The sequence below is a fragment of the Schistocerca cancellata genome, chromosome 4 (genome assembly GCF_023864275.1).
Source record: "Schistocerca cancellata isolate TAMUIC-IGC-003103 chromosome 4, iqSchCanc2.1, whole genome shotgun sequence".
Taxonomy (NCBI): domain Eukaryota; kingdom Metazoa; phylum Arthropoda; class Insecta; order Orthoptera; family Acrididae; genus Schistocerca; species Schistocerca cancellata.
Genome location: NC_064629.1, coordinates 916654846 through 916679673, shown reverse-complemented (window position 1 = coordinate 916679673; position 24828 = coordinate 916654846). Strand labels below are relative to the sequence as shown.

The 24828-nt window shown below is 44.1% G+C and overlaps 1 protein-coding gene across 1 annotated transcript in view; it reads right to left on the bottom strand.

Moving 5' to 3' along the window:
* LOC126184502 (latrophilin Cirl) overlaps positions 1-24828 on the bottom strand; it is a 796671-nt gene that overhangs the window by 616961 nt on the left and 154882 nt on the right. Inside the window, exon 3 of the mRNA XM_049926894.1 lies at positions 11375-11461. Coding sequence (XP_049782851.1) covers positions 11375-11386 — 12 coding nt within the window. The 5' untranslated portion in view covers positions 11387-11461. The remainder of the gene's footprint in view (positions 1-11374; positions 11462-24828) is intronic.

Here is a 24828-nt window from a genome sequence, read left to right as displayed (position 1 = left end):
GCGAGCCAGCTTCGAGTACTCCTCAAGCGTATGGGACCCATACCAAACAGGACTAAGTGGCAACGTCACATGAATGGTGAAAAAACTTCCTGACAGATGCTTGATCCCACGAAAGCCTGCTTACAAACTTTCCAGAAACAGTATTTAATTAGAAATAAGAACTATACTATAACAACATACCTAACGCTCCCGTAGAGGCCGCATAACATACGATTGAAGCGCTGCATTCTGCATCGCGCACGCAGCAGTAGAGTCCAAAATATACCGAATTTCTTTATCTACAAAGACCTCTATGTGTTATTTCCCTTCGTCATGAGGTGAAGATTCAAATAACGATTTAATCGAAGCATCCTCCTCATTTTAAGCGTCTGCGCGAAATTCCAACCACGTATCTTAAAATAAAAGCGGAAGTGTAGTACCGAACAAGGTAGTTTCCTCTGAAAATGGATTATACGCTTTCTCGTCTCCCTACAGTGAAACATCTGACGAATGTCTTTCACCGAGGATACAGCGGCACGCAAATATCCGCTCCTGTCAGCAGCTGCGATTTCTCGTGTACTCTAACTAAATTTTAATCGTTTAGGCAGCCTTCTTTGGGGTACGAGAGTGAAAAGCCCGCCGAGTGCTTCATTTCCTTTCGTGATAAATTCTCCGGGTGGAATACTTAAAACCGTGACGTAGTTTATGTTTTGTGGCTTTCTCCAGCGCAGTGCTTTACGGCTTATCGATATCGCTTTCGAAGAACACGGGATGGCTTCTTAAACAGCTTTCCAGAAGCGGAATGAGGCAGCGCTTGCATTCCTTGGCGCCTTAGTCACCGGACTGCGTTTCTCAACCCCAAACTATACGCGTGTATCACCCATTCAGCCTTACACTGCTCATTCTGCCACGCGTGCAATGCATTTGCCGTGCACGTTCCACTGACAACGGTGCTGGTGTTTGTTTATGGAGGTGGCTAGGAAGTGCTCTGCATGCGAATTACAGAAGCTCAATCGGGAACGAGTTTTCCTTGCACGGGGAGTGGTGAAACATTAACGCGGCGGTGTTAAGCTCCGTGGCTAGCTTTCTTTGTAGCTACAGTCTGTTCGTGTCTCGGCTTTATTCTGGGAATCAGTTCTGCACTATTGCGCATTTGAGAGCGGCTCCGTTTTGCCATAATTCTAGAAATGTTCTTTGGAATCAGAAATCAATGTTGTTCCACTTATCATTCCAGTACGCTTTCCTCAAAAGACAGGAAATAAATAGCTAAGTGTTCACAGACAGAAGAAGTTTTAATCTTATGTTAAATCAGTAAACGCAACCAAACCACCTGTCCAGACACTCAGATCATAATGGCATCGAAACGCAGAATGACACAGAAGGGCGAAATACTAAACGTTTTTTACCACAACTGTTCCCAAAGATCGTAGTGTATTGTCTCCTTTAAATCTTCGGACGGACGTCAAAGTGACGTATCGAAATCATTGACTATAGCATAGAAAAGCGCCTGATATCGCTCAACAGGAAAGGCCACTGGACCTGACGTGACACCAGTACGATTCTATACAACGTAAGCAAAATAATTTGCTTGCCTTATTGGCGGCATTGTACCACAGATCCCTGGAGGAGCCAAGTGCTCATGCTGACCGGGAAATGCGTTGATCATTGCGGTTTTCAAGAAGGGTCATCGAACAAACGCAGAGCCCGCATCTCGTGGTCGTGCGGTAGCGTTCTCGCTTCCCACGCCCGGGTTCCCGGGTTCGATTCCCGGCGGGGTCAGGGGTTTTCTCTGCCTCGTGATGGCTGGGTGTTGTGTGCTGTCCTTAGGTTAGTTAGGTTTAAGTAGTTCTAAGTTCTAGGGGACTTATGACCACAGCAGTTGAGTCCCATAGTGCTCAGAGCCATTTGAACCATTTGAACAAACGCAGAAGCCTATAAGTTTATACCTCTGTCGTTCGTCTGTCGTTTTATGCTCGCGTATTATGACGTTTCTGGAGACCGAAAATCTCGTCTGCAGTAATCAACAGCCGGCTAGGGTGGCCGAGCGGTTCTAGGCGCTACATTCTGGAACCGCGAGACCGCTACGGTCGCAGGTTCGAATCCTGCCTCGGGCATGGATGTGTGTGATGTCCTTAGAACTACTTAAACCTAACTAATCTAAGTTCTAGGGGACTGATGACCTCAGAAGTTAAGTCCCAGAGTGCTCAGAGCCATTTGAACCATTTTTTAGTAATCAGCATGGCATCCGAAAACGACGATCCTGTGAAATCCCGCTCGTTCTGTTCGTTCGCGAGACCTAGAAAGCAGTAGATACAGTCTCCCAGATTAATTCCGTGTTCCTTGACTTCCCAATGGCGTTCAGTACAGTTCTGCACTGCCGCCTAACGATCAAAATAAGACCGTGCGGAATCTCAGACCAGCTGCGTGATTGGACTGAAGATTTTCTAGCTAACAAAATTCGACGTGTAATTCTCAACGGAAAGAAATCTCCAGACGTAAAAGTAACTTCGGGCGCACGACAACGGAATGTTACTGGATCACTACTTTTCACATTATGAATTATAAATGACATATTGATTAAGGTCGGAGGTTCCATGAGGTTCCACGATGATGATGATGATGATAATACTGCTGTATACAGCGCAGTCGCAACGCTAGAAAATTGAAGCGAAACGCAAGACGACCTGCATACGATCGACGCCTTGTGCAGGGATTGACATCTGACCCTAAACATAAACAACTGTAATTTCGTCATATGATGGCATGATGGAAACGTGGCTGTTGTTTGAAGACAAATGTTGATGTTGTTAGGACAGCAGCCAGCCACAAATTTACTTTCAGTTCCTTTATTCAAAGGATACCGTTACCGGTTTCGAATCGTTGTGATTCATCCTCAGACGGTTTACACGCTTTATTTATGACATGTGGTTTTTTTTACAGATTAATTGTCCTAAAATATGAATAATACATAATTATAAACACGCCACACACAGATTGTTGCGTTACAGATTTTCATTGCATGTGACTTACGTGAAACGTCGGTTTCGAGTGTTTGTTTTCATAACATTCGTCCAACAGATGTAAGTGCATTCCCACTGCACTCTTGTTGGTGCACACGTAAATAGTTCTCACTGAACGTCGGGATTGTAATCCAATAAAAAGGGGCAACTCAATTCGGGGATGTGGATTTGGAAAAATGACAAACAGAGGAACGTAACAAAAATGTTTCGGTTGATTGATAGAACACAGGTGCCTGTAGGTGAGACGCGTTCATATATACCAGTTTTGAAGTTCGTCTTGCGAAACCTTTCAGCTCCCAAGATGTGAATTTGGTTCTTCGTTATGCGCTTTTCGTTGAACCTAATTACGTGACTGCAAAAGTAGTACGTTTTAATTCTCTAAATGTAACCTATAGGTACCCATCCCGACACGAATCCAACACGTAGAAGAGTGACGCAACACATTACATCTCGCGAAATGCCCGAAACGACAAAAATCACAGAAATTCGAACTCATACGAGGCATGATTACAGTGGCTTCCCTCCGACACCTCTGGCGAGAGGAACAGAAAAGAAGTGGAAACGACAATAGTGTGAGAAGTTGCCTCCGTCACACTGCATTAGGTGGCTTGTGGAGTACTGACGTGCGTACCTTCGATACAGAACTGGTGCGCTGCGCTATTGTCAGGATAGCTCCTCGGCGAAGACTGCGAGTTATTTCTGTCCTTTTCAGGAATGTCGGGGCGGTGATGTCCAACCACTTAGACACCCACACCCTAACACGGCACAGTCACCGAAATCCATTAGTGGCTAACACGTCAGCGGCAAACGCGCCAATGAGGCGAAGCTCGTTTCTGTAGTCTTGTAAAGAGGGACACAACAGTTACGGAGCGGAATGTGTTCTGTCTGAAACGGGAATCTCGCGAAAAATTGCGGCCAGTGCGGAGGAAGAGGAACCTAGGCGGGTTATGAGGAAACACGATACTCCCAGCGGAGCTTGACGAGCGGGTGACAAGAATTTATTGAGGAGCTGGAGCCTGTTACAAAAGAAGACACTCCGGGGTCTGGCCGCAGCCTATCCCAAGTCCGTGACAAAACATAATACCTGTCTTACATTACCCTGAAATAGAACAGTTTCAGCAAGGGGTGCTTCGACATTTTTGTCACAATTCCCTCACACAAATAACATTAAAACAAAAAAAGAATAGGAATGATACACGTGACAAGCTTCAGATCATGTCCAGGCGATAAAAAAAAAAAAAAAAAAAAAAAAAAAAAAAAAAAAAAAATGGCTCTGAGCACTATGGGACTTAACTGCTACGGTTATCAGTCCCCTAGAACTTAGAACTACTTAAACCTAACTAACCTAAGGACAGCACACAACACCCAGCCATCACGAGGCAGAGAAAATCCCTGACCCCGCCGGGAATCGAACCCGGGAACCCGGGCGTGGGAAGCGAGAACGCTACCGCACGACCACGAGATGCGGGCCCCAGGCGATACAGCAAGGACACGCATGATGTACCTGAAGTACTTTGAACGGGCGGGGCCACAAATGGCACCCGATGTGCATTCATAAGCAAGACAGCACAAGCTCGAAAATACTATAAATTGCCCGTGGAGGGCACAGATAGTATTAATTTTTAAATCACTTTAGCATACAGCAAAATGTATTGAGTGCAAATTATTATCTTAAACGATTCTCATCCTGCATTCATGATGCTGATAAATCGCTAACACAACGACACCAAAAAAAAAAAACTGTCATCTTTGAAATGACTCGCGTCATTTTAGGATGTCCCGGAAAGAAAGGCACGACAAATCTAACACTAAAATGATTGAGTGCAACGGGATACCGCGTTACCTCTGTGCTCGGAACAATAGACAGCAGAGTTTATAAGCTTCTGTGCCCTGTTCTCAAGGAGTTTTGAGTGACGATGTTCAAAGGTACTGGAAAATTTAAATGTGTAGGTAAGCCAGGATGTTTTTCCTTTCTTTTTTGTAAACCTCGGTAGACACATTTTGGACCAGAAATAAGTCGGAGAGGACTTGTAATAGTTCAAATACCACCACGTTCAAATGTCACCTCACCTCACCTCACCTCACCTCACCTCACCTCTCTCTCTCTCTCTCTCTCTCTCTCTCTCTTTCCTCTGAAAGGGCACGGACGACTTCCTTCCCAATCCTTCCCTAATCCGATGAGACCGATGACCACGCTGTCTGGTCTCCTTCCCCAAACCAACCAACCCACCAACCCCCCCTCTCTCTCTCTCTCTCTCTCTCTCTCTCTCTCTCTCTCTCTCTCCCCCTGTCTCTGTCTCACCCCTCCCAAGTCACCGTAGGTTGTATAGTGTACCAGTATTGTCCTCCTCTCCTCCGTCCGTCTTCATATTCCATTCGCAATGTTACGCGCAAAGAAAGAATTTTTGTGACTATGTATGAGGCCAAATTTCTATTATTTTTATGATCGTGGTCACTGGAAGTCGTAGTGGAACGTTTCTTAACTTCTCGAACGCCGGTCCTCGGAATTTTGCAACTAGAATTCTAACCAAGTTTGATGAACAACACAAAAGAACATGGCAAACTAGGGTTTTGTAAAGACCTCTTTCGCGCGCGAATTACGCTTCCAAATATTTTAACATGCAACGTAACTATAAGAGGGCGTCCTGAAAAGTAATGCCCCCGAATTTATGTGAAAGCTCTTAAGGCTTTTTAGGTAAAACAAACGTTATTAACATTCCACATCTTTACTTTTGTCTACTCATTTTATTCTCCACATATTCACCCTGGCGACGGGCACATTTCCCCCGCCGACCGCGGTGTCCGAGCGGTTCTAGGCGCTCAGTCCGGAACCGCGCGACTGCTACGACCGCAGGTTCGAATCCTGCCTCGGGCATGGATGTGTGTGATCTCCTTAGGTTAGTTAGGTTTAAGTAGTTCTACGTTCTAGGGGACTTATGACCACAGCAGTTGAGTCCCATAGTGCTCAGAGCCATTTGAACCATTTTTTTAAATTTTGAAAACAGATTAAATCGAGGATGATCGATGACAGTAAACCCAAGGTGTAGTATTGTTGCGTGGGTGGGCTAACCCTTCGAATTCTAAACTCTACTATAGCACGCTATTTCTCAAGCATCGGCGTAGTTATGTTACACACCGCCATGTTCCATGCTACAATTTGGAGCCCTCTAGCGGCACACAGCTGCTAATATGTAGACAAGACGAATAAACGAACAGAATGCTAATAACAATTCTTTTATTTAAGAAGCTGCAAGAGTTTCCACACAAAAAATTCGGAGGCATTGCTTTTCAGCACGAGCTAGTAAGTGTTCGGACGTCTTTCCTGAAAATATTTGTGAGGAATGTAGACTTGTACGGAAGAGAAAAAATGGTTCAAATGGCTCTGAGCACTATGGGACTTAACATCTGTGGTTATCAGTCCCCTAGAGCTTAGAACTAATGAAACCTAACTAACCTAAGGACATCACACACATCCATGCCCGAGGCAGGATTCGAACCTGCGACCGTAGCAGTCGCGCGGTTACAGACTGTAGCGCCTAGAACCGCTCGGCCACCACGGCCGGCGTACGGAAGAGAAACTGGGGGGCAAACACTAGAGACGAAGACAACAGAAGCTTTTCAAGCGTGCTACAGAATAATGCCGAAGTTTCGACAGGTAGAGCTACCTACTAATGGAATAGTACTGAATCAATCTGGGGAGAAGAGAAATTCATGTAACTACTTGACTGAAAGACGTAATAAGTTGACAGGACACATCCTGAGACATCCAGGAAGAGTCAATTTGGTAATGACCAGACCTGGACCAATAACCAGGTAAAAATAGCTGTAGGTTGCAGTAGTTACACAGAGATGAACAGGATACGCAGGCGTGGAGGGATGGATCAAATTTGTCTTCGGACTGAAGTCAACACCAAGATTATCACAATAAACATGGGCCCGGTATCTGCCTTTCCTACGAAAAAAATTCCACCTTAAATCGCTCTTCCGGTGACCAATCGTGCAATGGAACGCTAACTGAATCGGTTACGACAGTAGTATTTTAGAACTGTGCCACTATTTAGTCGCAACGAAGTAGAGGGGCAATCAACTTCGTCACTAACGTAACTACTGCTGATGTTTCCAAGGTGTCTATGAAATTCCTAAACACTATCTCGACAGCAGAAAAGTACTTGCCGATCAGTTTACCACTGTGCTGCAAGACATCTTCGAAGCGCGTAAGGGAGCAATCTTTAGGGGCTACAATGGTATTTTTAAATTGTAATCGACTACACGCCTTTCACTTAACGATTAATATGTTCCTGGAAACTACATTTGAGAGTATCGTTTTACATTCTGTACATTTTCTCAGCCAAGTACTTATAGACGGTAACCTTTTGAACACCTTGTTAAGAGTAAGATATAGTTAATTAAGAAGGTTAAGTTATACTTCTCAGCATAATCTGCTTGACATTAACGCTTGTTCGTCTTCACATGGCCGTCTAGGATTGCGTGTAGCTATAGAAAAACGCAAGGAGGGCGAAATTAAGCTTTCCGCTCGCATTGATTTTATGCTCGTGCATATCGAGTACTGGATAAGGGCGGCGATCCATAAATGAAAAGGAAGTTGTTTAAAGTAATTCAAAACTCATTCGCGAGAAAACTGCAGAACTTTCTCGTCTCGAGTCATTTGGAAAGAATTCAAGAGAAACTCTGTAAGATTTGCTAGAATTGCGCTGGTCACTGTCCAAGAAATTTCTCACTCATGAGAGAAGAATAATGTAACAGCTCACGCCCGCATCTCGTGGTTGTGCGGTAGCGTTCTCGCTTCCCACGCCCGGGTTCCCGGGTTCGATTCCCGGCGGGGTCAGGGATTTTCTCTGCCTCGTGATGGCTGGGTGTTGTGTGCTGTCCTTAGGTTAGTTAGGTTTAAGTAGTTCTAAGTTCTAGGGGACTGATGACCATCGATGTTATGTCCCATAGTGCTCAGAGCCAGCCATAACAGCTCACTTCTTGTTTTTAAAAACCTATAGAACGCAGTTCATCTGCTAAGACTAATTCCGAGAGGACATCACATTTTCAGCTGAATACTGGATTTTAACGGAAATAACAGTACAATGACATCTCTGTAAAGAAATTTTTATGTACGACATATTTTTATGGTTCAAATGGCTCTGAGCTCTATGGGACTTACATTCTGAGGTCATCAGTCCCCTAGAACTTAGAACTACTTAAACCTAACTAACCTAAGGACATCACCCACATCCACGCCCGAGGCAGGATTCGAACCTGCGACCGTAGCAGCAGCGCGGTTCCGGACTGAAGCGCCAAGAGCCGCTCGGTCACAGCGGCCGGCTGTAAAATAGTTAAATTCAACGTTCCCATCCGTGCAGCAGCCTCGTTTAGGAGGAGACACAAAGAAGAGATATACAAGAAAGGGAACAACTAGTTTGTAACGGCAGGTAGGGTGGAATAGGGAACTAAAATTGGCTTCCATTTATCGAAAAATAAGCGGACGTTTTTTAGGATCCAAAATCTGTACCATTTTCTCGAGAACGAATCATCAACAACTCTGTGTCGGAATGATGATGATAAAAACAGAGGAATGCAAGGGGTAGCAAGCAGAGAAGGAGAGGGTGGGGGTGGCATTGTGGCTAAATATTTACCCGGTACTCCATTTCATATCGAAAACTGGCTGCCAATTCGGCCCTCAGAAAGCACAAGGGGAGGGGGTAGCTCAAATACTGGTTCGTTCACATGCTGAGGCAGCAGCCAGGCACCTCGATATGGAGCCAGCACTACGCGGAACAACCGGCAACAACAGCCACATCTGTTAGTAAATTCACGGCTGGAATCCACCAACACCACTGGTTACCAGCAAATTGGCTTAGTAATCAAGCTTTATGATCCGATATTCGTAGACAATACCGTCTGACCTATCGTCTTTTTGACGATGTTGTTCAAGTATGTTCGCCCAACGAAACGACTACAGTGAAGGAAGCTGGCATCAGTCATTGCGCCGCATGGCCCACCGGCCGCCAGGGACGCAACAATCTCGGCAGGTGCGCCTGCTTCCTCTGTCGCCGCCATAAAGTAAGGGCCGTTAAGCGTGCCGACGTGAAGGGGACAGCCCTCCTCTTCCGGTCACTTCCGTCCGGCGCTCCTCCTGCTTGCACGAGGCAGCTTGGCACACGGCTGCAGGGAGTTCTCTTTATACTTCCAGCGCCAACTATATTAGTTTTATCCTCAAGTGCCGAAATGTAGCGCCTGTATCTAAAAGAGATACAGTGTATTGCAGCAACCTTCAAGTAAATAAATATTGATTTGATCCAAGTTTTAAATTTTTTGGAATGCATTTTTCACTACTTTACACAGAATGGTTACACTAGAGCAAGAATTACAGGGGGACTTCGTTACACATCGTCAATGAACCTGTCCCGGACGTTTAGATGTCTGATCGTGCCTTGAAGTTCCGGTCCCATTTGTTATCGTGTAGAGAGAAAATCTTCAGCCACCATAGCTCAATGAGCATTTTCGCTTGTAATCGAGGCAACAAGAGTAGAACAGCGTTCCAATAATATCTGTTGTGTTCCGCGTGTGTTATTCACAACTACACTATAACCATCACCGTACGGGAATTAACATTAAATTCAGTGATAAATGTTCAAAGTGCACGCGACGGACAGCTACGTCAGAATTACAGAGGCAGTGCCTCTTGATATTGGTTCCTTGCTGGCCGCCTTATTTTCTGGGGAGCACTTACTTACTGCCAAAGAAGGAAGCGACTATTGGCGCTTGTGCTCGCCATGCAACCTTTTCAACAAAGCCGATCTTTCTAAAAAAAAAAAAAAAGTTGAAATGTGGGTGAAATCTTATGGGACTTAACTGCTAAGGTCATTAGTCCCTAAGCTTACTCACTACTTCACCTAAATTATCCTTACGACACACACACACACACCCATGCCCGAGGGAGGACTCTAACCTCCGCCGGGACCAGCCGCACAGCCCATGACTCTAGCGCCTTCGACCGCTCTGCCAAAATATTTGATTGCTATTTAGCTCTTTTTTTTCCTCTTCGTCTTCAACGTTTGAATTAGTCTGCCTGGATGTTTATGTTAATATTTTTGTTGTTGGTTAGATTAACATTCCTTTTCCTGCCTACTTTCTTTATTTTAAAAAAATCGGATTTTATGTCTAGCTTTTTGAGTCGGTGTTTTAGTGTTACGCTTTATACTGTCTAGGTCTTTTTATCACAAGCAGACGTGTTTCGGGGGCCGTATTAAGTACTTCGTGTGTATGACTTTAGCTTCTTTGGGAGTCTGTGAGTGACTGGAAGCTGCATCTATTAGACTGTCAGTTATTTTAGGCTTACTATTGAAGTCAAGGATGTACCAGCTGCTTATAAAAATGAGTATGCGCTGGCAGACAATGTATCCGGATTTCAACAAGACAATAATAAAGTGCCGTAGCGAGGGAACCTCATTTCAGTCAACTACTAAAAGAACACTTATGTCTCTAACTAAACAAAATATGGCATACATTGGATGAAGTACCCGTTATCATTGCTTGCCTACAACCTAACAATGGCAGGACATGACACGTTATATCGGGTGTGATTGGTCTCCCTTCCCCACTTTTATTTTAAACTTTACTTCGTATCGCAATCAAGTTTGTCAGGTACAGCATGAACACAAATTCGAGCCTTATTACACTAGTATGTGGTTAAAGAATGATACAAATGGGCGCTATCCATTGATGAAACACACTAATTTTACCGTGCGGTTTGAAGCGCCATGTCACGGATTGTGCCGCCGATCCCGCCAGAGGTTAGAGTCCTCCCTCGGGCATGTGTGTGTGTGTGTGTGTGTGTGTGTGTGTGTGTGTGTGTGGTCCTTGGTGTAAGTTAGGTTAAGTTAGTTTAAGTAGCGATGACCTCGGCAGTTTGGTCCCTTAGGAATTCACAAACATTTTAACATTTTGAACACACTAATTTTGATGAAACGTAAATCTGTAGAGGGAACAGAGCTAGGGAAACACTTAGCCCACCCAAAAATCTCTCTGTACGTCGAGCTAGCGATAAGGGGTATATATGCTTCAGGTAATGCAACGAGCCCTGTGAATCGCGTCTCGGCTGACTGATTTCCTGAACACATTTCTGCACGTTAGTCTAAGAGCAGACAATTTCTGTACACGCAGCCGAAGCTAATTTAATATTGACTGTACTGTTAATGCCATCCATTCCCAGGTATTTCAGAAATTAGACAATCTATTTGACGAATAGCTCGACGGATCGTTTTACTAGCCTCGCTTGTTCGATTATTTGTAACGACAGGTACTTCTACACGCTAGACGGCAGCGGCACCCCAAAATGCGTTGAGATAAAGGGAACGACGACTTACCGACAGTCCCATAGGCCACAGTCCTCTTCAGACAAGTTTCCTTCGATTGATGTCCAAAGGTTCCATAATTTCTGTCACCATCGGAAGCTGAAATGTAAGTTCTTTCATCAGAGACTTTAACATATTTTGACAACAGGCCTGATTATACTGTAGGCAACAGCGTTATCTCTTTCACTAATTGCACTGTATTGGCGACGAGAAAGCTAGGTTGTATAATTAAGTTTGGATCGAAATACGACATATATCCATTTCAAAGTTCGGCGTATGGTACACTGTACAGGTGCCTTCAATGGTATGTTTAAACATATCTACAATAGTGCCAGGGAAAGTTTATCATTTGCTTTCAATTAATTTTAGTAGAGCGAAGGTTGACCAGTGGTGAACAGTTCAGAGCTACGGGATTTTAACCAAATTTCTTTGATTCATTATTTGTGACACGTCCTCAGATCTAGTAAGTAAATATTCTAGAAGCACGCAGAGTCAAAGACTACATATTGGGGAGGTGTATCGGCAAGAGCTGCACGGCATTAAAAACCCACGGCATATATAAGATATTCTACCACATTGTCACTAACTGCACAGAAAAAAAATAATTTTAATTTGCTAAAGCAGGCTGACAGAAGTATATAGCACAATAGTCCACTTTGAAAGACGTAAACGAAATTGTGGAGTACACAGCAATGAGCATTACCACACTGCCTGAAATGCACAAATTTTGAGAAACGCAGTCGTGATTTAACCTATGTTAGTATACTGAAGAATATACACATCATTCCAATACCTTCCCTAAGGACAGTATGAAATACAACTTTGGCAGAGGAGTAGGACAAAAAGAATCCGTATTAACGAAATCATTTTCAGCAGCTCTAGAAAAGTCTACACATCCTGAAACGACAGTGATGAAAGTTAATAGAGTATATCGGCAGTACCTTCATTCAGTAAACCGTTTATAAATTTCACCAACCAACAAAAGAACTCAATAAAACACGTCTGAATCATCATCATCATCATCATCATCATCATCATCATTTAAGACTGATTATGCCTTTCAGCGTTCAGTCTGGAGCATAGCCCCCCTTATACAGTTCCTCCATGATCCCCTATTCAGTGCTAACATTGGTGCCTCTTCTGATGTTAAACCTATTACTTCAAAATCATTCTTAACCGAATCCAGGTACCTTCTCCTCGGTCTGCCCCGACTCCTCCTACCCTCTACTGCTGAATCCATGAGTCTCTTGGGTAACCTTGCTTCTCCCATGCGTGTAACATGACCCCACCATCTAAGCCTTTTCGCCCTGACTGCTACATCTATAGAGTTCATTCCCAGTTTTTCTTTGGTTTCCTCATTGTGGACACCCTCCTGCCATTGTTCCCATCTACTAGTACCTGCAATCATCCTAGCTACTTTCATATCCGTAACCTCAACCTTGTTGATAAGGTAACCTGAATCCACCCAGCTTTCGCTCCCATACAACAAAGTTGGTCGAAAGATTGAACGGTGCACAGATAACTTAGTCTTGGTACTGACTTCCTTCTTGCAGAAGAGAGTAGATCGTAGCTGAGCGCTCACTGCATTAGCTTTGCTACACCTCGCTTCCAGTTCTTTCACTATGTTGCCATCCTGTGAGAATATACATCCTAAGTACTTGAAACCGTCCACGTGTTCTAACTTTGTTCCTCCTATTTGGCACTCAATCCGTTTATATTTCTTTCCCACTGACATTACTTTCGTTTTGGAGATGCTAATCTTCATACCATAGTCCTTACATTTCTGATCTAGCTCTGAAATATTACTTTGCAAACTTTCAATCGAATCTGCCATCACAACTAAGTCATCCGCATATGCAAGACTGCTTATTTTGTGTTCACATATCTTAATCTCACCCAGCCAGTCTATTGTTTTCAACATATGATCCATAAATAATATGAACAACAGTGGAGACAGGTTGCAGCCTTGTCTTACCCCTGAAACTACTCTGAAACACGTCTGAATTAACACCTAATTCGTACAGCCGGTTGACGGGTTTTTGTAGTTATGCCACTTAAGAATGGCTGACTGGGTAGTAAAATAAGTAAAGAGAAGTGTTAAACTGGCCTGGACAATCTTGCTGAACTAAGACAGCGTTCTGGTGGGCACGTGACTTTAAAAAAACATACGGAAGCAACATAGCTTAAGATCGTAATGTATGGGGAGTCATTACCAGGCAGAAATTGATGTTCATTGGGTGGTGGTTGATGGTAATACCAGAGCGTGTAGACATTCGTGTACTGCTTCCAGGAAAAGGAAAGAAAACTGATTAGATGTACAGCAACGAAATTTCGTTAAATAATAATTCCAAAGACGAGAAATTACTTAGTTACATAAATACATGTTTACGACTTTATGATATGTGGAAAGCTGGTAGTCGATTCTTGGCATTAACAGATCATAGTCTAGTCTAGTGGTACAGGAACGTGTCAGCCGTACCAAAGCTTAGCGATTTATCATAATGACGTACAAAGAGCTGGACACTCGAAGCTCTCCCAGCAGTAGCTCAGCCGTGCCTACGAACATCCCTAAACACGTAGCCAGACTCGGCTGCGGATATACGTGTCCAGCATGCTCGCGTCCGTCGCCCACTTGCCGTACTGGTTTCCTGATTTAATTACCCAATTTTTACCTGGCACTCTGTTCCAATAAGAGTAGTGAAATAAATTTAATTTAAAGTCCATTACGGCCATTAATCACTGTCCTGCTATTCAAGTTGTGTCACGTCCTGGCAACAGGTAGGTGAACCAGAATCTGAAGGGTTACTGGAACTCCCGAGTAGCACCTTGTGAAGCGTCAGGACGAACAGTCCGGCTGCGTGGCCGATACTGACCAGTCAGTCGCGTATTACACTCCCTTTACATGTTTACGCACCAACTTCACAGTCAAAGCCGGCACGGTCGCTCAGCGTGTTCAGTCAGAGGTATAATTGCCTTCTGTAATTCAAAAAACTGAGTGAATAGATCAACGATGAACTTAAACAAATACAACGAACAATGACGAACAAAATGAGATCAACAAAAGAAAAACAAAATAAAACACCTCCAGTGGAAAAAAATATGTAAGCACAGCTTTTACTGTTGAGCTCGACTCTTAGTTAATCATGGAGATGGATGAAATTTTCACTGCCAATATTTGGCCGGCAAGGGGAGAAGTGGTAGTGAACAGTCCTCGATTCAGTTCCAGTCCTTTTCGCATTGTCTCATGAAGTGAGAACGCGTGACTGTTGACGGTGGTGCGTCATCCGGATGGGAACGTTAAGCACGGCGCCCCCCTTGGTTCTATTCGAGAGGGCTAGCCATGTGCTCATCATCATACACAACACAAAAATAACACTACACTCTCCCTGCGACAGTTTTTTCTTTCTTTTCCTTCCAGTTCTGACTAATCTGGGTGAGCGAGGCGACAAGCTGAGTCAGTATTGTAAATATTGTTAAAGTACGCTGTCAGGCTATAAGAAAACAGTGTTACGAATGTGATACACGTGTTTTAGTGCGAGTGCTTCCAATGTTTTTCTAAACTCTTATACCAGTTCCCGGGTTCGATTCCCGGCGGGGTCAGGGATTTTCTCTGCCTCGTGATGACTGGGCGTTGTGTGCTGTCCTTAGGTTAGTTAGGTTTAAGTAGTTCTAAGTTCTAGGGGACTGATGACCGTAGATGTTAAGTCCCATAGTGCTCAGAGCCATGTGAACCATTTTTTTTTTTTCTTATACCAGATCCAGGCCGATAGAGGTTTACTTAACCCACAACAAAACCGCAAATCCTGTGCTTGACGCTACGTCTTTGCAGTCATTAATAAAGTAATACAGCACTTAAATTACTTATATTTTTTATTGGAGTGATGTTACTAGGGATGAACAGGATGTGTAACTCTAGACACGCTGTTCGGCGTGTGGCAGAGGCTGCTCCGCTCCAGTATTATTTGTTCCCTTACCTGCTTCCATCCCGACTGCGACCAACAAACAATGAGTGCGCGCCTTGTGATTCTCTGTTTTCTTCTGCGATACAGGGGAAACCGCAGAATCGCTTCATGGTAAAAGAAGAAAGATTAGGACTCGACGAACAGTCGAAAACGAAATCATTGGAGACTGTACAGAAGCTCAATTTGAGGAATGAAATCGGCCGCGCCCTTTCAAAAAAACCATTCCAGCTTTCGCCCGAAGCGATTTCGAAACCCTAAACATGGAAGGTTGAATCGACGTGCGCCCGAACTCTAGTCCAGAGCGTACCGTACTTTCGAACGTCAACGTTGCGCGTGCTGAGTTCAACGCGCTGCCGAATGCTCCGAAACGATGGAAAAAATGGAAATGAGCGATCGGCGTCACTGGCCGGGAGGCCCTTGCGGGGTAGGGTCGGCCGCCTTGGTGCAGGTCTTACTACAGGGCTATTACAAATGATTGAAGCGATTTCATAAATTCACTGTAGCTCCATTCATTGACAATGGTCACGACACACTACAGATACGTAGAAAAACTCAAAGTTTTGTTCGGCTGAAGCCGCACTTCAGGTTTCTGCCGTCAGAGCGCTCGAGAGCGCAGTGAGACAAAATGGCGACGGGAGCCGAGAAAGCGTATGTCGTGCTTGAAATGCACTCACATCAGTCAGTCATAACAGTGCAACGACACTTCAGGACGAAGTTCAACAAAGATCCACCAACTGCTAACTCCATTCGGCGACGGTATGCGCAGTTTAAAGCTTCTGGATGCCTCTGTAAGGGGAAATCAACGGGTCGGCCTGCAGTGAGCGAAGAAACGGTTGAACGCGTGCGGGCAAGTTTCACGCATAGTAATGTGAAAGATTCAGTGTTTAAACCTCCTCTACCAAGAAACGTGCCAGAACTGCGAGCTCGCATCAACAATGCTTTCGAACTCATTGATGGGGACATGCTGCGCCGAGTGTGAGAGGAACTTGATTATCGGCTTGATGTCTGCCGAATCACTAAAGGGGCACATATCGAACATTTGTGAATGCCTAAAAAAACTTTTTGAGTTTTTGTATGTGTGTGCAAAGCATTGTAAAAATATCTCAAATAATAAAGTTATTGTAGAGCTGTGAAATCGCTTCAATCATTTGTAATAACCCTGTACATTCGAGGCCACATTGGGGGACCTGCGCGCCGGATGGCGTTGAAATAATGATGCACACAGCACAACACCGAGTCCCTGAGCGGAGAAAATCCCCGACCCAGCCGGTTCAAAAGGCTCTGAGCACTATGGGACTTAACATCTGAGGTCATCAGTCCCCTAGAACTTCGAATTACTTAAACCTAACTAACCTAAGGACATCACACACATCCATGCCCGAGGCAGGATTCGAACCTGCGACCGTAGCGGTCACGCGGTTCCAGACTATAGCGCCTAGAACCGCTCGGCCGACCAGCCGGGAATCGAAACCAAGTCCGTACGACCGCAATCCGTCACTCAGCTATCGGGGTGGACTCCGAAACGATGACACTTGGGCACAGGGTACGTGGCATACGCGACCGCAGCTCGCTCAAGCGGCAGTTGTCGACTATCTGGCTCGCAAATCACACTGTTTATGAAACGGCCTGGCGTAAAATTGCTGCGTTAGTTTTATAAAACGCACGTTTCCTCCCTTTTCCATATGATAGTCATGTTGTTCTGCCTGTAGTATACATAAATAAAAACTTCAATATCCATGATCTTGTTATAAGGCAGATAGGAAACTACCTCGTACAGTCAATAAGGCCATAAGCTTAAGAAAATTTCATTACAAATAGTGCTATACAAGTTTACAATAGTTCTTCACATAAGATAAAAATTATTGCATCATTCTCACTTCTCAGTAAAACCCTAAGGTTATTCTTCCTTGATTACTGTTCATATTCAGTATCAGAATCTTTAGAAAATATAAAATACAAAACTTGAAACAAGAGAGTGCAAAAATCTTAATGTGATTAGTGCAAGCTTCCTTGTAGATTAAGCCAATCGAATAAACTGACTCCTTAGAAAGAGCGCTTTTATATTTAGAAAGAACGCTGTTATATTTCCATAAAAGAGAATAATACAAACTATACCCCTACTAAATCAGTAAAAAAGTATCAGAAACCTCTAGAAAACGCGAAGGTTGGATCCAGGGGAACACGCACCAGTAACAAATTTCCTAACACTTTACAATAATGCATGTCTACTCATTACACTACACCGACTATGAATAATGTATGACTATGCTTTGCGTATTATCAACCCCTGAAAGTTTTAATCGTAGATATGTTATTAACTGACATTTAGTTACAACAAATTGTACCAAGAACAACAACTTTTTCATGGCTCTTCAATGTGCCGTTGCATTGAGACGGCATACTTTCGTAATACGCAAATTACAGTAATTCTTTAACCACCAATATGACGTTTCCCGTCATTTTATTACAAAATGGTTCAAATGGCTCTCAGCACTATGGGACTTAACACCTGAGGTCAACAGTCCCCTAGACATAGAAAAAAATGTTGAAATGTGTGTGAAATCTTATGGGACTCAACTGCTAAGGTCATCAGTCCCTAAGCTTACACACTACTTAACCTAAATTATCCTAAGGACAAACACACACACCCATGCCCGAGGAGGACTCCAACCTCCGCCGGTACCAGCCGCACAGTCCATGACTGCAGCGCCTAAGACCGCTCGGCTAATCCCCCGCGGCCCCTAGACTTAGAACTACTTTAACCTAACTAACCTAAGGACATCACGAACACCCATGCCCGAGGCATGATTCGAACCTGCGACCGTAGCAGCAGCGCGGCTCCGGACTGAAGCACCTAGAACCGCTCGGCCACAGCGGCAGTCATTTTATTAGAATAAATCGTACAATTAACGGCAGGTTTTCGAGAGTTCCTCAATTTGCTAGTGCTTAGGAACGGCTCTATACATAAGGACTTCAACTGAAAGTAAATATGACGTCTCGTGACTTAACTGAAGACAGATGGTGTCATGTGGACTAGATGGCGTTCTTCCATCTCATTCGTCTACGTTCAGAATATTTGACAAGCTAGATATTCCAGAATGAGATTTTCACTCTGCAGCGGAGTGTGCGCTGATATGAAACTTCCTGACAGATTAAAACTGTGTGCACCGACCGAGACTCTAACTCGGGACCTTTGCCTTTCGCGGGCAAGTGTTCTACCATCTGAGCTACCGAAGCACGACTCACGCCCAGTACTCACAGCTTTACTTCTGCCAGTATCTCGTCTCCTACCTTCCAAACTTTACAGAAGCTCTCCTGCGAACCATGCAGAACTAGCACTCATGAAAGACAGGATGCGGGGAGACATGGCTTAGCCACATCCTTGGTTCGCAGGAGAGCTTCTGTAAAGTTTGGAAGGTAGGAGACGAGATACTGGCAGAAGTAAGGCTGTGAGAACCGGGCGTGAGTCGTGCTTCGGTAGCTCAGATGGTAGAGCACTTGCCCGCGAAAGGTAAAGGTCCCGAGTTCGAGTCTCGGTCGGTGCACACAGTTTTAATCTGTCAAGAAGTTTCAAGCTAGATATTGCTCTACGCATTCGAAAAGACTGCCCAACGTGCATTTTCCACGCTGTGACGTCAGAAACTCGGCATGCTCGATGTTGATTTTCGATTGCACGGGCCGTATACCGACGGTTTTACCACTGTGCCACCTCTGTCGACCGTGACGACGGTGAGTGCAAACTTGTGTGTCATAGTCCACGGTATGAACTATCAACTATGAATATAAAACAAAAAATATTAAAGCTCTTTCTTCAACAGAGCTGATACATATTAAAACTATGAAGGGAAGTATTAGTCATTTGCTTAGGACATCCACGTTTGGCCCGGTAAGTGCACTTCGAATAATGGTTTCCGTATGTATCACTTCAAACAATAAAGATAAATGAAATTTTGACAGTCGTACTGAAGATTTTGGCACGCCAACCGATCTCACAATTTTGCAGCGCTAGGCAAGTACCGATCCCTAGTTAAGTAAGTTCGGCATTTTCTGTCATGTCTTGACAGGGGGTATCCAGGAAATCGGAACAACTTTCTATCAAACGTCGACTAAAACTGGACGTACGCTGCTTTTCTGAGAGTTTCTTAAAATTCAGACAGCAGAACACAGTCCATCATTTATCTTCATTACAGCCGAAATACGTCGGCCGTATCTGAACGAGTCTTCTGCTGACGCACAGAAAAACTTTTGACTGCTCTGTCAGCGGGACAAGCGTAACACAAAGAAAAAAACGACGGCGGTATTTCTCAAATTTCTTTCACGCTTGTTTACCTTTAACTCGAAAGACAAATACGAAGCGATCGCGTAAGTGCGCAAACCTGAGGAGGGGCAGCCAAATTCCGGAGGAGACATTCCGTTCGTCAGCCGATGCACAATGGCACAAGTTGCAAAACCAGTCTGTCTAAAAAAGGAGAAACGACTGACAACGGGCGCAAGGCGGGCAGCCGCCACCGTAGCCCGCGCAACCCGGTACCCTGACACGTCGCTGGCGGAAGGGCGGAATCAAACGAATTTCTGAGTCTCGAGTTTAGCGTCGGAGGCTCGTCTCTGTTCTCGCCCCGTTTATCAATTCGGAGACATAGAAACAGGCAATGTGCTGCATATGCGACCTTATTTTTTCTGCGAAACGGTTATTGGTGTGGTCTATTGCGCCACATTTTGGAGAATACGTTATTATACTGGAGTAATTCCACTGTCTACTCTTTGTCTTAATAGTGTTTTTTTATGCACCGGTCCACAGCCGCTATTCCCTGCTTACGCCGTTTTTTTTATTTAGATTCCTTACCTCAATCGGTAAAAACGGAACCTATATAGGATCGCTTTGTTGTATGTGTATTTGTCTGTCCGACAGTTAAGAACCCTTTTTCTCAGGAACTGGAAGACGTATGAAGTTAAAATTTATGTCGCACACTTAGGCCTAAGGTCCCTTTGCGATGTAACAAATTTGAGCTTCTAAATCAATGCAATCAAAAGTTAAAGCCATTTATGTCACGTATTTTGATACCGGCGAACTCACTCATCAGAACCTATAGGCGCTTCCCGCTCACAATCATGAACAGTAGAACGAAAAATCAGTTCAAGTTGCACATTTTTACCTTTTTTCATTCGATGACTAGTTTCGGGCCGAGATCCATTTACAATGATCATAACATAGTCGAAAATGGCATTTCCGAAGATGTCAAAAATGTGCAACCAAAATATACAGTGAATACAGATAAATCTGACAATGGGTCTCAGCCCGAAACTAGTCGTCGAATGAATAAAAAGTAAAGATTTGCGACTTGGACTGGTTTTTCGTTCTACTGATCAACAGAAGTTGCTGACCCAAGCTACTCCAGCATGCTGAAAGTTCGTTCCTACAATCGTGAAGTTTGGCAAGCAACAAGGTTTCACAGCACAAGTAAAGGAGGAAAATCCGAAGTTAATTTGTACTTACATCACACGAAAAGATTTTTTGTCATTTGTTATCCGTCTGTCCGTCTGTTAAGACCCCTTATTCTCTGGAATTATAGAAGCAAATGCGAAATTACACAAAAAATTTAAACATAAAATGAGTACATTCACGACAGTCTCGGAATTCCAGGGATTGATATCTTGCCACTATCGATATCAGGCAAAAAACGTCGAAATCCTCTATTCCCGAGGTGGATGAGCTATCTACAAACATAATTAAGTTTCTACGGAGCCCTCAGATCGCGCATTTCTTTTTCAGTCCCGTCTCTTAATAACTTATGCGGTATGAATCTATCTATTTTTGTCGATACTGTATCTTTGAATTTGAGTCACATCTGGTCTACACTTACATAATTAGTTTGGGAGGAATGGAGACTCTCTCGTAGGAAGGCGAATTTTTATCTGCTCTTTTAAATAGATATATTTTGCGTTTATTTTTAGTGGTTTTGGTTGATATGGTTTTGAGCCTCGCTACAATGACCTTCCGATCACTAATCCCTGTATCCATCACGACGCTCTCTATTAGATCAGGATTATTTGTGGTTAAGAGTCAAGTGCGTTTTCGCAACCATTTACAATTCGTGTGGGCTCATGAACTAATTGTTCAAAGTAATTATCAGAGAAGCATTTAGTACAATTTCGGAAATTGTTTTCTGTCTACCACCGGCTTTGAACATGTATTTTCGCCAAGAAATCGAGGGTAGATTGAAGTCCCCACGAATTATAACTGTATGAGTGGGGTACTTATTTGTAATGAGATTCAAGTTTTCTTTTAACCGTTCAGCTATTATATCGTCTGAGTCGGGGGGGGGGGGGGGGGGGCTCAGTAGAAGGAGCCAATTATTATTCTGGGACGTCTGTTGAGTATAACTTCATATATACACAGTCCAAAATGGCCGACATAATGCTAACAACCTCTAGTTTTGGCTTACATAATAAGCTAGGCCACTATAGCAATTTCCGTCTACGCGCCTTCTAAAAGCCTTCAAACAAGAGCTATAATCGAAAATTTGAAATGCAAACGCTCGCCAGAGATGACAGAACGATCACCCAATATTCATACCGCGAAACACCACGAATTTGTGATCTTAGACCCAAAGTTTGAACAATAACTGCACGAGAAATTTCACCTACTGGTCGCTAGACACACAAGCAGTGTCAACGGGACGTTCGAAAGTAATGTGCCACAGTCTGGGAACCTTAATGAGCTGCCTGTCGCTAATTGGTCGGCCATCTCGCAAAGCCCTTATCAGCGGATCTGCTCAGGAATCCGTACGACCACAACGCTAAGTTGCCTGCGGTATAATTAGCCCGTCTCACCGACTTGGGCAAGCGTCGCCAGTCGAATGGGGTCGCTGGATTTCCCCCCTCATTTGCACCTCTATTGATAACTGTTGTAGGCTAGTCGTTCTTAATAGCTAATAAAGGCCATTATTTTTAAAGGCAAACGTGGTTTCTACAACCCCACCACACAACGTTATTTTCGTTTTATTACGGTACAACACGAACATCCGTCACCAACTGGACGGGGATTGTGAAGAAACACAGTGTGTTCCAGGAGGAATGGTCAATATGCAGAGATGTGACGTGGACGCCCATTCGAAGCAAAAAAGTGTAGTAAACAAGGGTTCTAAAATGCGTATCTTAAGAGCTACTAGCTCTCGTTCCTCTACGCTACTGTGAATCACATCTTTTCTACTCCTGAAGGACTCTGTAATTTGAAGATACAAACACTGTAACCATCAACGACGGACTAAAATGACGATAAAAATACCTACCACTCCCTGTGCGGGAATCACGAAATGTGCGAGCGTTAGGATTGTGGAATCCGGGACATATGGAAGTTTGGGTGGGTCGTGGAGTCGTTCTCAGTTGAGGCGACCGTTCGCGGTAAGCGTGAAATCCGGGTTCGAGTCCCAGCCAGGCACAAATTTTCGCCGGCCGGAGTGGCTGAGCAATTCTAGGCGCTACAGTCTCGAAACCGAGCGACCGGTACGGTCGCAGGTTCGAATCCTGTCTCGGGCATGGGTGTGTGTGATGTCCTTAGGTTAGTTAGGTTTAAGTAGTTCTTAGTTCTAGCGGACTGACGACCTCAGAAGTTAAGTCCCATAGTGCTCAGAGCCATTTGAACCCAGACTTGCATTCCGGAGAAAGACTGTTTAAATCTGGGTCCGGCCATCCTGATCTAGGTTTTTAATGATTTCCCTAAATCGCTTCAGACAAATGCCGGGATGGTACCTTTGAAAGAGCACAGTCAGTTTACTCCTTCATTCTTCAAACAATCTTAGCTTTTGCTCCGTCTTTAACGACCTCGATGTCGACGGAACGTTAACTAATCCCTAATCTTCCGCCCTTGGCAGCACGGGGACAGTTCCATTGCGAGGGATAAACTCACATTTGTGGCAAACTTCAGATCTACCGTTAGTGGAAACCATTATTATTTTCACGAAATAATCTGAGTCAACTTTTTTTTTGCTCGTGCGTCCACTTGGACGTTCGCTATGTTGTCCTCGTCTCAGGCTTAATGAATTTAGGAGCCGTCCAAGAGTTCGCTTGTCGCAGAAGCTTGGACTTCATTACCGCAACAGAAACCGCGAAGTTGATGTACTGAAGCCCGTTTTGTATCGTTAAATACAAGTGCTGATTACTATTAATAACTATCTGTAACGTACATGTGGTATTTTTCGGCATCACTGGCCGTTATTGACTTGCCTCTCAAACTCTAAATGCTGATAAATATTGCTATAGCTGTCTTGGCATTACAGAGACGTTCTAGCTTGATGTAGTGGGGCGCAGTCCAGGACAGAGCAATGGCGTTACATTCTGGGATGAATGGGTTTATGGACATGCTGGCATACAGTCGCAATGTTCGTTACAACTCTTGTTTCGGTTATTGCGTATGTTCCCGCGTACATTTTTTATCTGCTCTTAAGTATTTCAAAAAATGGTTCAAATGGCTCTGAGCACTATGGGACAACATCTCAGGTCATCAGTCCCCTAGAACTTAGAACTAGTTAAACGTAACTAACCTAAGGACATCACACACATCCATGCCCGAGGCAGGATTCGAACGTGCGACCGTAGCGGTCTCGCAGTTCCAGACTGCAGCGCCTAGAACCGCACGGCCACTTCGGCCGGCTTAAGTATTTCAGTAGCACCATTTCTGTATGAGATTTAGTAAATATGTCTTTGGTTCCACTGTCAAAATTGTGTGCCCTTAAGTATGTGTGCATTATACATGTTATATGAAAGTAACTAACCGTATGTCTAAGAATAAATCGTGTTTGTTCTGGATTCTGATATTGCGCTGCTTGTCACCGTAGTAAATTTTAACCACCTATCGCTACTGGCTGTGCAGCGCCCAAAATTTCTAAAATTCGGTTTCTTACTTTCAGAACTCTTGTCTTCTCGATGAACTGCCACTGGATACAAATATATAAAAAAATAACAAACACAGAACCAGAATAAAAATTCACCTACAGTGAAAAGGCCACAAATAAGAGTTCTTAAAAACACATTTTGCACAGGCACTGTTTAACAGATGAGCTCCGAAGACACTTGACAGAAAGAGTGAGCAGACACGAGTTGGAAAAAGACTCACGCGAGAACAAGGCGGCAGCGGAAATGGCGTGGATGAACTGTTGCACGATTCGGGCCAACTTTGCGCCTCCTGTTTTCTCGTGCGCGCTTTTTATCCTGGCTCGCTTCCGTAGACATTCCGGTACGAAAGCTGCACTCCACTTCCGGACTAACATTAAAAATGAAATACAGGCAAAGACCGCGATGTCTCTCTCCTTACAGCAGACCCTGAGGTACGCTCGGAACACGCCCTGCAGACGACCCGGGGACTTCGTAGGGTTGTCTCCACGTCTACGCGATGTGTGGGGGCTGGGGTTACAGATAACACTATCACCTCGCCTCTTTTAATCCATTCGATAAAAACGATTTACGGTATGATTACGCGGTATGATTACGTATGAGATCGATTTTATC